This window comes from Streptopelia decaocto, assembly GCF_964273445.1.
Source record: "Streptopelia decaocto genome assembly, chromosome: 5".
In the NCBI taxonomy this organism is placed as follows: Eukaryota; Metazoa; Chordata; class Aves; order Columbiformes; family Columbidae; genus Streptopelia; species Streptopelia decaocto.
The window spans coordinates 57,272,603-57,288,212 of record NC_138659.1 but is presented as its reverse complement, the minus strand read 5'-3'; the positions used below and the strand labels follow the sequence as shown (position 1 = coordinate 57,288,212).

General features: G+C 49.9%; 1 protein-coding gene across 1 annotated transcript in view; it reads right to left on the bottom strand.

Annotated features, from left to right (window-relative positions):
* HPSE2 (heparanase 2 (inactive)) overlaps positions 1-15,169 on the bottom strand; it is a 111,949-nt gene extending 96,780 nt beyond the window's left edge. The window contains exons 1-3 of the mRNA XM_082052787.1: positions 14,895-15,169; positions 13,713-13,870; positions 1,723-1,884 (exon numbers count right to left, since the gene is read on the bottom strand). Of these exons, the coding sequence (XP_081908913.1) occupies positions 1,723-1,884; positions 13,713-13,870; positions 14,895-15,154 (580 nt within the window). The 5' untranslated portion in view covers positions 15,155-15,169. The remainder of the gene's footprint in view (positions 1-1,722; positions 1,885-13,712; positions 13,871-14,894) is intronic.
* Positions 15,170-15,610: the final 441 nt, after the last annotated feature.

Sequence of the window (15,610 nt, the reverse complement as noted above, 5' to 3'; positions counted from 1 at the left end):
CCTTCTGCAACAGATGTACAACCCCCTCTGCCCACCCCAAACACCAGATCCATCACAGAGAAGGGAAATATTTACACAAGTTAGTAGAGTTCCAGTTAAATATTATGCTTAGCTGTCTAGAGTCCATGTTCTCAGACTATGTCTATGAAATAAAAGATTAAACTTCATAACAATTATGAAGTTGCTCTGCTCACATTCAAAGGGAGTTAAAGGACATTAAAATAGTTCTTTGGGTAATACTCCAGTGAAATCACTCTCTCCCGCCTGGAGAGTTAGAGCTAAAACCTTCTGAACTATCCTGTAAACACACTTGGAAAGGCTAAGAGCTAAGCTGATAACCAGGTAGCACCTCTGCTCTGCAGGTTCTGTAAAAAATGTGAGCAATGCTGGAGAGCTTTTGAAGCAGTGAGGGAAGGAGGACAGGGGAGAGCAGCTTCTCGTCTCAAGGGAAGTTTGTTTAGTGGAAAGTAAGCAAGTTGTCAGGGGAAAAGCTGACAATGTTGATTCCAGCAGTTGTACTGGGAATAAACAGCCAAGTGGATTACATTACAGAGAATGAGAAACGGCTCTGAGGATCTCATTTAAATACTGGGCTTTTGGGTACGATGGGATTCAGCCACACTGGTGGCACCAATGCCCACAGCTCCCTGGGGCTGAGCCCTCTCCCAGCCCTGGTGTCACCATCCCACCTCTGTGGGGTCCCCAAGAGGTCCAGTGCAGCCCATGCCCCCAGGAGAGCCAGAGCCCACTGCCACACTGCTGTCCCTGGCAAGGACACGGACCTGTGCTGGCATAAAGGCAGGGTCTGGACGTTGAATTAGGGACGGCAGCAGAGCAGGGGGAAGTTGTGCAAGTACCCAGTTGCCTCTCCCAGCCCAGCAGCAGATGAGGGCCACCACGAGGCTTGCCATCTCCTCCCCAGTCAGAGCATGGGGCCCTCGCTTTCATAAAAATCAGATGCCTCCCTGCCTTTCACAGGAAAGGGACTCAGCAAGAGGAGAAGGGAATCTTGTTTGATTTATTAGTCTCTTCCTCCTTCCCATCATCTGTGGCTCATCCAGCTGTAGTGATAAGGAGAACAGCTATGAAAGGACACTGCTGGCTGCTGGGATCCCATCCTTCTGCCCACTCGCTGCCTGAAGACATCAGTCCTTTACAAGCACCATTAAATGTGTATCCAAAATGTGTCAGTCTCCTCCATCCTTTGAGATTCTGTTCCCTGGATAATACAAACAGTTGCCAGAAAAAGAGTATCCTCTCATCTCTGTCTGGGCCATTATCCCTTTATATTTGCTCTTTAATATTTACTGGGTTCACACAAAGTGCATGCTCTGGAAAGAAAAAAAAAATCAGCTGCAGCTTAAAGGACTCCAAATTTAGTAATTGCTGCAGCCCCATCGACGTGAACAGTTAGCAGGGAGTTTTCTCCAGCACTTCACGTGCCATGGTATTCTGCTTAGGTCAGACTGCAGAAAATGTTCTGTCCAGGGGCACCAAATCTGGAGTGTCTGCATAGGTGCCAACCACAGAGGCCTTATGAGTCCATCACAAGTTCCAGCAGGTCCTTTCCCTCCCAGCACCCAGTAATTTTGGTAGGAAACAGAGGCAGCCAGAGAGATGCTGATTCATACAGAGATGAAGCACCCGAGGGTTTTAACACACCTGTGAGTTAGCAAGAACTAGCCCCAGCTCCTGGCTCCAGAGCTGGTCTTGCAGCCTTACCTGTTAATGTGAGGTTGCTGTATGTGTTTGAAAACTGCTCCTTTAACAAAACCAAGTGCATCTGAGCTGCCTTTTCCCTCTGTAGCTCCAACATTATGTCAGGATGCTGGGCGATCTTACAGCCTTTCTGCTTATCCAGGGCAATGTCGCTGCGAACAATGTCTACAGCAAAAGGGAAAGAAAAAAGGGAGATGGCCAAACCTCAGCTTTCATTTTCACCAGACGCTTGGATCAGCACCAGCCAACATGACAGCCACACAACCATCATGCAGCATGAACAACCCAAAAAGGGTCCAAACCCCTTGGATCTACCTGTCCAACGAGCCTCCTAGGCTCAAGTCTCCTTTTCTCCCATAGAAAGCTCAAGTCATTGACTTTAATATGCTAACACAAACTACCACACCTTCCATCCTTCACCTGTCTAGCAGTTGATCTCTTACAATGATGACCCCTCCCTTGCAAGGAAGTGTAAAAGTCTCCCAATATTCATATTATGACCCTGTAACTGGTGTGTTTGACTCTAAATAGTGAGAAATAACTAAATCCCATTCTGGTGACCCCTGGCTTCCATTTACCCTTGCCTGTCAAGGAGGTGATGAAGAAGGTTTGTTCTTGCTTTGTTTATACTCACTGCAGCTATCAGAGCTAGAGTTAGGTCAGCATGGCTTATGACTCTGAACAGGTCTCTGTACCCTCCTAACTCCTGACATTCAATTCAGGAGGCAGGCAAACTATTTAACAATTGGTTTATCTTTGTATTAGCATTTTATAAGTCATATTGTGAAACAAGAATATGATATTGCCTCTCCTAGAACTACTCACCTGTTGAGAAAATGGAAATATGGGGTTAGCAGGGCAGAACAAAAATCAGGAAAGATATCTCCAGCCTAAACAGGAGGGTAGTGGCGCAAACTAGTCCTTGCAAGGCCCCTTTCAGAGTTTAATAAACTCTGTAACATTCTCAGATCCACAGGCACCATATGCTGTGCCTAATTCTTACAAAACCTTAGGCAGCCAGAACTGATAAGGAAGGATGGAAGTTGGAGTTCTTCCACCACATTGCATGAGGTCACCCTTTGCATCATGAGGTTGTGCTTTGCTTGGTTTGATTCCCATCTAGCTAGAAGTTTCTGAAGGCGCTTTTTGTCAGAAGGGAGTCACATCTTGGTCCACACACACTCTCAAGCTCCATTATAGTTACACATATCAAGAAACACCAAAGTTGCTTCCAATAGTAATGGTCCTGTCTTTCAAGGTGTCAAATCTCAGGTTCAAAGCTCTGATATATCTTGGGCTGGCAGGGAACTCCCTCCAAAAGTGGGGTGGAGGACTGGAAGCCATATTATCCTCCTGTCTCTGAGCCTCATCCTAGAGTCACTATGTTTATCTTGCCCAGGCTGTGCTCTGTCTGTCTCTACTAAGTAGTTTGGGATTGACACAGGTTCTCTAAAGCCTGACTAAAAAAAGGCTGCTCAGAACAGTAATATCATAAAAGTACCTGTGGTCTGTGGTTAGGAACATGAGTTCTCCCCTCCACCCATAGCTAGCATGCTCAGGAGTGGAGATAGGGCAGCATTCAGCTAGCATGTCTTAGTATTTCCACATTAAAGCACAGGAGCTTTAATGCAGAGAGATGAGATGGAGCAAGAGGAAGGAATCATGTTCCTCTGCAGATAATGAACACACCCATGCCCCCTCCTCATGTGCTTTTGGGGCACAACCTCTGAGGTGCACACTGAGTAAGACTTGGGCCTACCCAAACTCTGCCCAACTAATGAATGATGCAATCCTGAACCCCTGCTGTGTGAGATATTTGGAGAACTGAAGACTGAGAAACACAGTCTTAGCACTCTCCCTCACCAGACAGGCTACTACTACAGCTACCGGTGTCACCTGGAGCTCATGAATAGTCATCCCCCTTCCTGAGTGATGGATTTACTTTTCTACAGAACTGAATGCAACAGTTGTACAGTCCCCACCCCCAAGGCAAAATAGAACAAAACGCATCAAGGAGGCCCTGAAAGAGAAGACTCAGAGGCAGAGAGGTTTGAAACTAGATGGTCAAATGACTCAAATTCTCTTCAGACTGCTATAATCGAGTCCAGGCTGAGTCAAACCAGGTTTCTTTCCTAAAAGAGATGGAGGGCTCCTAAAACCCAAACCAGGTCCAATGTGGACTCATATGGAGGAATCATGTGCCTGGGATCAGAGTGCCTGCCCTCCTGGTCAGGGGCTAGGACAGCACCTTGGAGAGTGCAAAAGGGGACGTGGCAGTGTGTCCGTGCGACACCCTTACCTCCATCTTTGGGGACCACAGGTCACAGCAAACACACGGTTGAGCAAGGAATGGTCCTGTGTGCACTGTCAGTAGGGTCTGGGGACAGGAGCAGTGTTTGGAGTCCTGACCTTAGATGGTGGAGCTGCTGTGACAGCGATTAGTATAAGGAAGTCAAGCCACATTCAGATAAATCCCTGGTCTTTTCTTAGATGTCTTTTCTTAGGATAAGCTGTGCAGGGCACAGAAAATGTGGGCACTCCTCTGGCAGTCATATCCATGGGGTTCTCAGGAAGCTGCCACTGCAGATATTCAGGAAGCAGAGGCAAGTCCTGGCTTCTCAGATTGATGAAGGACCCAATAAACTTGCCCAAGACCTAAAAATTATGGTAGACCCCACATTCATTACAGCTCCAGTTAAAATAGTGGGAAGATATCTGGGATATGGAGCTCCTCAAAGAACCCGGCGCCTGGTCATCCACACCCTACCAGGCTGTTCTCCGTGCAGGGGAGGAGGTCAGGGCATCTTCTCACCACTCTTCTGAACCAGCAGCACCAAGGGAAGAGAGATGTCAGGCCACAGCTGGTGGAGGCTCGGGGGAAATCTCAGCAAGAGCAACTTAGAAAAGCGGCCAGTGAAGATCCCACAGCCCTCAGATCTTACAGGAAGAGACAGAAGAGGGAAAGACTCAAGCAGGGCAAGGAGCAGGGTACCCCACGAGGCGCCGGGCAGTGCAGCCCCCAAGCGGGAGCTCTGGGGGAAGGACACTGCCTTCCTGAAGTCAATGGGGAAAAAAAATAGAAACAAGCTACCCAGCAAAACACGAAACCGAGCAGCTCTTGCCAGAAGTGCGAAAGAAGAACTCCAGATGTGGGAGCCCCAGAGGACGCCAAATGGTTTCCAAAGGCGGCAGAACACGAGCTTTGCCACCGGAGGGGCCGGGCCGATGCGGGCCGGGCCGGGTCAGTACCCTGGCCAGCTCAGCCTCCCGTGGCGGCGGCGGCACGGCCGGGCAGACCGCCGGCGGCGCAGCGCTCCGGGGCAGGCCGGTGACGGCGTGGGTCCCGCGGCGCCGGCAGCCGCCGCGCCGGGTCCGGCAGCCGCCATGCGGTATGGCGGGAGCACACCCGTGTGGCGGTCAGGTGAGCTGCGGCTGGCGGGAGGCACCGGCAGACGGAGCGGAAAGCCCGGTGGCGAGGGGCGGCCGCCGGGCAGGGGCACCCGCTCTCGGAGCCAGCCGCGGCCCCCAGCCCCGCCTGCCTTCCACCCGCCGGCAGCGGCCGCGGTGTCGGGCTCCTGCAGGAGCTCTGCCTTCGCCAGGCTGAGAACCCTGGGTGGGGGACGCAGCTTTTGCAAAGGCTGTTCCGTGTTTCCAGTGTCTGCACTTTTCTCTGTTCTGCCTTGGGATCTGCACATCTCCAGAGCTCACACAATAGAAATTTTGAAGAACAGGTTAGAAAAACACCCCTCAGAAGTGACACAGGCACAGCAATCCCAGCCCAGGGCGAGATGCCCATCCCAGGGCTGCCTGAGCTCTAGCAGTCCCTTTCCGTGAGTTGCCGGCACCAAGAGGTTGCGCTAACCATTTCACACCATACAAGTACCAGGCCAGAGAGATCCCACGCTGTAAAGTCTCCAAGATGGCACACAGCACACAAAGACAGCTCCCAGGTTTCCCTGACCCACAGAGTGAGCTTCTGCACGTGGGAATTTACACAGCATAAGCGTGGCCTGTGTGCAGTTGCCTATTCCACGGCTCACGCCACCGTCTGCACATAAGGCAGTTCCCTTCCAGGAGTCAACAGAGTCACAGAGCAGACACAGGCTGTTGCAGCTCATCAGCTGGAAGATGAGGAGGACACAGACCCAGGTTTATGTGAACAGGGCAGAGGGATATGGCTCCAGTAAAAAGGATGTGTGACGGGAGGGTGAAGACAAGGAGAAACTTGTCTTTCCGTGTGTGTTTGAGAGCAAGCACTGCCCACAGCCATCACCACTCCAGCAAAAGTCACACTCACCACTGCTGCGGCACCAGAACATGCTGAGTTTGCCCATCCTCCTAATGGGACTTGTTTGCTTCAGCTTTCCAGTCTTAGAAACTGAATTTAATAGGGAAAAAACCCAAACTATTTTATGTTAATAGGAACATAAAATAATTATGAATATTCTTACTACTACTGATAATTTCTTACTAATATTCTTACTACTAATAATAATTCTTAATAATAATTGTACTAGTAGCTAATAGTTATGAGTACTCTTACTAAACGCCTAGAATATTAGAAAATGGTGTTAGTGCAGAAGTTAAATAGATGTTTAATAGGTCATCAGGTAAAGCTCTTATGAATTACAGGTTGCCAAATTTGTAAAATACCTACTTTTTAAATAAACACATTTAAAAATGTTTTTAAAAACAAATTTATCTTCTCAAATTATTATAAAATACCCAGTGACTGTGAAATTTGGAACAAAACTTCTGTTTAGAAAGCCTGAAGATTTCTCAAGCCAGAAACTGCATCCTCATCTTGTCTGTCTTCAATAGGCAAATTTCTGACACATTAATGTAATTCCTTTCTTTTAGCTGGGTAAAATTCCCTGACAATGAGTTCCACAAGTTATTTCCCAATGTATTTTTTAAAAATCATATTTGTTTGTTTTATATGCAATAATTCCACTGGATGTTCCCTATTTCTTGTGTCATGAAAATAAGGAAATAATCATTCCCAAATTGTCTTCTCTGTGTGACACTTAAGTTCACAGCATTTATCATATTCTCAGTCATTTTTTCCAAGCTGAAAAAAGCCTAAGCTCTATAACTGAAAGCTGTGACTTTGATCACTTCCATCACCCTCTTCTACAGATACATATTCTTTACAGTGATTAGTTTGTCATCACCTAGCTTGCTTATTGCATAAGAATGCTCTCAATTAGTTTCTCCAATTCTTTTCTAGGATTCCTAACACTGGATTCACTTTTTACTTCCCTAAATGTATTCAGAGACCAATCCATAATAAATTCAAAACATTTTCCCTGAGTTGCAACTCCAAATTTAAAACCCATAATTGTATATGAAAAGTCACATGCATTTCCCTTGCACATGTAGCTTTGCATGAATCACTTTTAATTCATAAGAAGACAGAAAGAAGTGCGGAACTAATAAAAATACATGTTTTTAGAGAATTTAGGATGCTTATTATAAACAATCAAATGTATACCCACAGAAATCTTTCATCTCACCCATATACCAGAAAATAGATACCAAACCAGAATCTAATTGTTTGATTGTGCCACTTCCTGCAGTTATTAAAACAATTTTCATGCATGATTCTAGCAAAACAGTTTGAAATTTAAAAAGAAAAAATTGAGATAAACACACAATCTTTGGAAGTATCTCCTGAATAGGCAGTATCTCCCTGGCCTTGTGTAAGGTGATTTCTACAGTGTTTTGATTTTGTTTTAATTTCTGAGGAAACAACTGAACACTTATTTCTGAGGAAACCACTAAGCACAGGAGCTCCTCGCACAGAAGTTCCTGCCAGGCAGAGCAGGTTGCAGCTCCTTCCTTGACGTTGTGGTCCCAAGGAACCAGAGAATAGGACGCTGCCTGGGAGCTCACGCCAAGACAAAGCAGCCCCAGGTCTAGCAAATTCCAGAAGATGGAAGGACATCAGAGGATCTACCCATCTTTGGGACTGAGTGCTTGCAATGTCTGAAATGCTGCAGTCCTCCCAAACGAGCTGTGATTTAAACACTCGGAGGGTAAAAAAGCAACTATTTCCTCTGGAAGCTCTGAAAGGACAGATGCCCAAATTGTCGAGGGACGCCTAGACAGACAAAAGGGGGATCTGGGTAATCAAAAAAAGGAGCTGATTCCTTGAATAAATGAAAACTTGTTTGTTCATTTTTACTGGTACAACAGGGTGGTTCTTCGTTCAGAAACACCTGCTGCAAGGTTTTATGAGCTGGTGGAGCCAAAGGGGCAGTTCCAGCCACATGGCAATAGCCCTCCCTTGCTCTGGCTCTCATATACTCATACTGCATGATGACCATCATGATTCTGCTCACTAAATGCACAGAAAAAACGTTGCCTTTTTTTTTTTTTTTTTTTAATGACTTAGTGTTCTGCTGCCTTAGCAGAGGATCAGAAACATGCCAGAGCCAACATGAGGGAAGCAGCAGAAGGACACAGCACAGAGCAAAAAGAAGACATGGGGACCTCCTGGTGGCAGAGAACCAAGTGATGAGCTTCACCACTTTCAGGACACAATTTTGCAGGATTTAATCTGACCAAGGCTGAGGCTGCTGCTGTCCCACCTTTCACTGCAGGATTTCCTTTCCCAGCACTGTCCTCCGTGCCTCTGTGGTCACACACCACACTCATGGGTTCAGGCGGCTGAACAAGCTCAAGTGCAATCACCTCTGTACCATTCTTGTTTGGCCAACTGAGGTCCCTGAATTGACTCACCAGGTAAACTCAGGCTTCAGCTACAGAAGAGGGCAGGAACACAGTACAAGGGGCAGAAGGCTGGGAGCAGCAGCTCTGACTGAAGCCAGCCCCAGCCCCTGTGCAACCACACACTCAGGTAAAGGAATCTTCAGGTCATTTAGCATTTATTATCTTCTTTTCCACTTGATACCAAAGATCCTCACACATACTCCAAGAGCATGGCATCCTAGAAGCATCCCACACAATACAGACAGGGCAAGGGTGAAATGATGTTCCCCTTGCTGTACAAATCTTGAGGTTCAGATGCAGTGCCAGGTACCTGAAGGTGTCTGATGGAACGGATCCCAAACTGAAGGGATGCCCAGAAAACCTGCTACCAGGATAGCACAACAAAACATGAAGTTTCCCACGCTATACAGCAAAATCCATGACTAGTATGGAAGGCACAAGAAACATGTCTTTTTCCATGTTTTTGTGGTAATTGGCCATTTTTCCAGATGCCCAGTATCCTCTCCAAAAAAGGAGATAAAATAAAAGGAAGTAACTTACTAGTAATTAAGAGAGTAGTTTTGAAATGTGTTGTCCATATGCACTTCAGCTCAGAAACTTTTCTGACGCACTACCTACAGCATGCGTATGTGCTCCCCATCCCTCTGCCTCCCACGAGCCACACAGGCCCATGCCGTCTGTGTGTGGTAAATGTCCTTTGGTCTCTTTTCAGCCACGCAATCCCAATAGGCTACACAAAGCCCAAGGGACAGGATTGAAAAGCCATACACTTGGGCCAACACATCTTGAAGACCTCCAGCTACGAGTAACTTCTCTTTTTCCCTTGAGTTTTTCTTCATAGAAAATATGTACGGGGAAAACTCTAAGCAATGTTTATGCCACCACAGGTTTTCCAAAGCCGGTATGTGTGGCTTTTGAGGTGAGAGGCAGTTGAGAATCGCCCTGCAGATGGGGAGGTTCCACATGAACCCACCAAAGTCATGCTGTAGCACCAGCAGGGAGCTTCCAGAATGGGCTCTAGGTTCAGGCACTGAGACTGCACCTGCAGCATCCCTTGCTGAACCAACACCAGGTTTCCACACTACACATAACACTCCAACACCAAGCTCCAGGGCAGTACTTGAGTCAGGTTTTAGCAAACCCAACTTTTGTACCAGCAACTATGGCCTGAGAAAAAAGGTAGCCCTGTATGTTTGCTCCAAAAAGGAGGAGCTGCTCAAGCCTGTTTTCCTGGAGACCAATGTTTCTTATTGTCCCAGACCCAACTGGTCTTTGGAAAATGTGAGGCAGTTGAAAGGACATGCTAAACAGATTGCTTGGTAGACAATCCAACAGCAAAAGGAGAAGCAGGTCTACTACATAGACTGAGCACAAGAACTTACATCTTGGTACCTGCGCAGGGATCAGACATGCCCATGGCAGCAGACAAGCACATCTCCAGATAACAAAACGCAACTCTCAACACAGCTGATGAAGAAAAACTCAGCAGAGTACATACAGACAAACACCATTTAAGGTAGAGAAAAGTCTCACAGGCTAAAAATGTTACACCTCTTGATCAACAAATATCAAAGTATCTCTGGTACAGCCCCACCTCCTGGCACCACAGAGTTTGACATATATTAAACTGTTTTCTTTCTCTAACAGAGAAAGTTCTTTCTCAGGCTGGCCCGCACCATAAATAAATAGGGTGGACTCCAGAATTGGGCATACAACGTCAGGGCTGCATGGGATGGCAGCCGCCAAGGGTACGCCATAGATAGAGTGTTAATAGATTAGTTAGATGACCTTCTAATATTTAGCAATATAGCCATGCTACTATCAACATGGACTGCACACCATATGATTCACCTAAACCATTCATCATAGGCAACTGCTTTTACAAGTTGCTGTGTCAGGTATGGACAAATCTGCCACCAGGTGATGAAATTTCTGTGCCAGCTTCATATGCAGTGCTGAAACAAGCTACCCCATGCACCATCTTCATGGGTATCACAGGCTGCCACCACAGATTACTCACCACTTTGTTACCTCTACTGCCCAAACATGACTGGGCTGGACTGGAGTGAAGCTGTTCAGAGTTACAAAGGAAAAACACCATACACTACTGGTATTACATGATACTTCCAGGTCTCTGCTTCCAGGAACAATTTGCACAAGAAAAGAAAACCCTAAAGCCTAAAGGAAAGACCTTATTTCAGGAAAATTAAGTACATTTAGATACAAGTCAAAATCTACTACTGTAACCCTCAGAGTGCATCAATGCACTCATTAGAGGAAAGGAGAGGAAAAGGATGGGCCAGTTAACTCAAAGGTAGGTCTAGATAAAGGCAGTTTTCAGAAGGTGGAAGTATGCATGTTGTAACCATTTGAAAGGCAAACAAATATAATTTCAAATGGAGGGGAAAGAGTAGGACAAGCTTCTGAGGAGGTCAGATCATCAAGAAGGTGGAGCACCAGAGAGATACAAAAGACCATCAAAGGCAGCAGTGGTCTGGAGGGCAAAGAGGTGGCAGAGGGGGATTTACAGCACAAAGATCCCTGCATGGAGATTCGTTCAAACTCCAGCAAACATGGCCACAGAACAGAGCATCCATGAAGGACGCTGCAAAGAAGTGTTGTTGCTGCTGTCGCCCGTCTGAGTGGCTTAGATGGCCACGCTGGGGTGGCCTGTGAGCACAAAGAATGCGGCTGCCTGTGACATGAACAAGACTCACAGAGCTACTTACTAGTAACCACAGCTGAGGGAAAATTAAACAACATAAGATGTGCCCATCCCTTGCCCTCTATGCACAGGCCACATGGGAAAATGAGGTACAGAAACTACTGTGGGGTCTGCAAAGAGAGCCCAGGCACTGGGGTCACAGGCCTGGAGTCTGCGTGCTCCCACAGGGTGAATGGGCAAAAAGACAAACACTCAAAGCAGAAGAAAACTGAGCTATCATTTGTGTCCTAAAAAATACTAAGGTTATGCACAAGGCTTAGAAATTCACAGATTTCTGGTTTAATAACTTTCTGACTTTTTAAAATCACCAAGTACCCCAGCCTGTTCACCAGTCCCATGTCACTAATGTTTAGACAAGAAATTTCAGAAAATAGATGCCGGCCACACAGACACGGAAAACAACACAAATCACCCCATATAACTTGAGGAGGGGGAAGAGTACCTAGCAGGATGCTTGCTGGCTTCCCCCACAGTCAAGTGCTGATTGTCTTTTTTTTGTTGTTGTTCAGGTTGTAAGGTTTTTGTAGCAAGGGCATCTGCTTGCACATCTGTGCATGCCCTAATCCCAAGCAGGTCCTGGACAAGCCACCTATGAGGGAACAAAAACCAGACCAGTGCTCCAAAAGGAGGAGATGGCTGCTCAGATCCAGTACAGCAGGGCAAAGAGTTGCAGTGGCATCAGGATTTCATTTTAGAGAACTGGATCCCTCTAGTGAAGTGCTCGGTGCAGCCTCAGCACAAAAAGATGCGAGCTACTAGCAACTCTAGCCCTGGAGTTTGCACATAGATCTTAAGAACAAATATGAAAGCTTTGCTTCCAGGCAGGAAATCCCTTTTACCACACCTTTCTGATTTACACCAATGCTTGATATACACCACATGTGTCCCCTCCTTCCCTCACCCAAATTTGCAATGGTTCTGTTCCATATTTAAGTGTTGAAAAGTTAAGACCTGTGGTTACAGCTTCTATGAGAAGCTTCATTTTGAAGGGCTGCTACATTTCAACTTTATTGCCGCGAGCAAAATGGGAAAGAAAATTAAAAAAAAAAAAGCAGCTTTCAGTCCTTCTCTAACATGAAAGCTGTTGTGAAGACATTGAATAAGTTTAAGTTCTCTCCTGCAAGTTGTTGAAACATTGAAAGTGGGAAAATTTATTCTTACAAATATTTTGTAGGAATATTGTAGGAGTCCCATGTACAATTTTTTGCATTACACTTAATTTTTCTTGTTCAAGGTGGCAGCAGCAGGTTTGGTCAGCATTTTCTCCTGAAGTGCAACTCAGTAGGCAGAGCTTACAACAAACCCTTTGCCTGAGATTTGTTACAGGGAGAAGAAAAACAAGCAATAACATCAAGATTGCTCCGGCTAGAAGACCAAGCGAGAGATGGACCATGCAAACTTACCCACCTGCCTGCGTGTGGGAATAGAAGGACATTCATCTCGGTGAGATCAGACGCTATGTGAGGGAACAGCAGGAGCAAGAGCCATCAGAAAACTGGCAAATGCATCTGCTTTTTCCATTCAGCACCACACTGCTGACTAGATCTCTGCAGAACTTCCTCTGTTCCACAGACCTGCCTACTGGGATCTGTCTGGCATTAATTTGCCTTCAAAATTACTTATGGAAATATCTTCAGCTAACTTTTGTAAGTCATTGGGTAAGGGAAAAAAAAGAATTAGGTGATTTAAAAACAACAACAACAACAAAAAAACGGCACGAGAGAAAAATCAATAAATTCTTGCATGAGGATGTGGTATTCTGCTTCTTAACATACATGCCTTAGGACGGAGACTTGGCCCTGACTTTTCTAAGAAGTTTCTTTGTGTAAATTAAGAGCCACAGAAGGTGAAAGCCTTTTGTGTAGCTGAGGACCGCTCTGGGAGGAGGGCAAAGCCGAGGAAAAGAGGGAAGCAGCGAAAAGCCGAGGGCCAGGCGGTGACTTTTGGAAAAACCTACGATGGGAGAGCGGTCCAGAGGGGGAGCGGCCCCGGTCGCGCACCGACGAGCAGAGAGGCAACCGCGACCAAGCCCGGCGGAGAGCCCCGGGGCTGCACCGGGCAGAGAAGCGCGGACCGACGCCGCGGTCCCCGGGAAAAGGCAGGGCTCCGCGAGCGCCGCGGTGCGTGCGAAGGCTTCCTAGGGCTGCAGTGCCCGGTCCCAGCCAGGAGCCGGCGGAAAACCCCGTCTGCGACCGGCGCTGCCCGCTCGGAGATCGGGAGCGAAGGGAGCCGGAGGACGCGGCTGGTGGAGTGGGACACGAACAGCCCCTTTCCCCGGTGCCGGCATTTTGCTCCCGGGGTCGGGCATCCGCCGGATCCACCGGGAACGGGCGGGCGGCGTCCGCCGAGCTCCCCGGCTCCCCCCGCTCGGGAAGGAATGAGTACGGGGTAAGCTTCCCTGCCCAGTGCCCGGCGGCAGCGCTGCCCGTGCGCGGTGCGGCCCCTCCTGACCGTGGGGCAAGCGGAGCAGAAGCGCCCGGCTCCCGCAGCTCCCTGCTGCCGCGCCCGCCCCCCGCCCGGCCCCGGAGCTCACCGTCCTCGTAGTTCTTGAGGTAGTAGTCGGGACCGGGCCCGCCGCGGCTCTTAGCCGGGTTCTTCACGTTGTGGAACTGCAGAAAGTCCGTCCTCTTGCCCGCGAAGCGCAGGAAGGCGGGGGCCAGGCCCCGCGCCAGGGTCACCAGCCGCCGGGAGCTGGGGAGAGAGCGGGCTGAGGGCGCCGCGGGCCGGGACGGGCCCTCCCTGCCCCGGTACCGGCAACAAGCGGCGGCCGCGGGGCTCTGGGACCCACTGCTGTCCTGCTCGTCCCTGCTGCCCCGCCTTACGCGGGTACCACCGCAGCAGCACCCGGCTGCGGGGCTTTGCGCCAGCCGAGCGGCGCGGCCCGGGAGTTGGGAGGCGCCCCGCCCGACCGCCCGTAGCGGCCCGGAGGCCGGCGGGACACGTCTGTACCCCGCGCACCGTGCGTCCCCCGGACAAGTGCAGCGGCGTCGCGGGAACAGAAGCGCTCAGCGCCCCGCGCACCCGCCCGCCCCACGCGGGACCGTGCCGCGGGCCGAGCCGCCGGGGACGTGGGGAAAGCGGGAGCCGGCCCGGGCTCCGCTTTTCCCGCGCCTTCCAGTCCCGCTCATTCCCAGGAGGCGGAGGCAGCAGCCGCAGCGACCCTCGGGGTAGGCGTGCGGAGGGGACCCGCTCTCCCTCCCCAACTTACCCAGCAGGGAGAGGCTTTCTGGCCGTCCCAGCGCCTCCAGGCCGCGGCCGCTCCGCATCGCCGGTGGAGCCCAGCGCAGCTGCAGCCCGGCTCTGCCCCCCGCGCAGGGCTGGAAGTCCGGGGAGCGGAGGACTCTGAAGACCTGGCCGACACCCCGCTCTCCACCCGTCGGGACCTGGGGAAGGCTCGGCTCGGCAGACGGCCCCAGTTTTGCTGCTGTTTGTTTAGTTTGTTTTTCCCTGTACTGCTTCGGCCCCGTGTTGTGCTTTTTGCAGAGGAGCGGTTGTTGGAGCGAGGGGAGCACGACATTTTTGCAGTCATAACTGATAAGTCTCCGAAATGCTTTCTCCATTGCAAACATGTGCATCTTAATGGAAACCATGGCCTCGCTCCCTCCGTCACAACAAGCGCCGCCAGCAGCGCGGAGCCCGGCGGGGCTCAGCGGCGGGGCCACCGGGACGCCCCGCGGGCGGCGTGGGGAGGGGGCCGGGGGGGCTCCTGCCTTACCTTAAGAAATCGAGCCAGCCATCATGAATGATGGAAGGGTCCAGCTGCAGGGAGAGGAAATTCTCACTGATTATCCTGACAGGGCTCTTGGTGTTGACATCAAGGAGAATGAGAGTTCTTCCCTTCACACCTGGAGGTTTCTCCACCGGCAGCGCTCTCCTGTCTCCAGCATGGGAGGGCAGCGAGAAGGTGGCCATGAGAGCCAGCCCAGGTGCCATCAGGGCTAAGAGCCCGGGGGGGCAGGAGCTGGGACAGGGCATGCCGGCGAGCAGGAAACCCCTAATTAACTCGCTGTCTGCAGGGGCTCGCTGGTGGCTAATTGTCCTTATCTAAAGTGTGGGGCGCTCTGCCTTTTTTTGTAATGTTTTGGTGCTGGTGGAGGGAAACTCACGCCCCTGACCAGCCTTTCTCGCAGCCGGTGCCAAGACTCCTTGCAGCCAGCACCGCCCCTTTAAGAGATGCAGGCTCCAGACATTTTTAACTTTTTGAAGGTAAGGGGAGGCTCCTGGTTTAACCCCCTCGGCTCGGGGTCCACCGGCCTGCCGCAGCCCCACCAGCACCGAGCTTTCGCTTTACAGCGGCTCCACCGCCCACCGGCGGCCGCTTTCCTCCGCGGGAGTTCCCAGACCCCGCAAAACCGGGCCGAAGCCAGGACACCGAAACACCGGGGAGCTCGGGACCGGGACGCGGCGGCCGCCGCGCATGGCCCCAGTTTG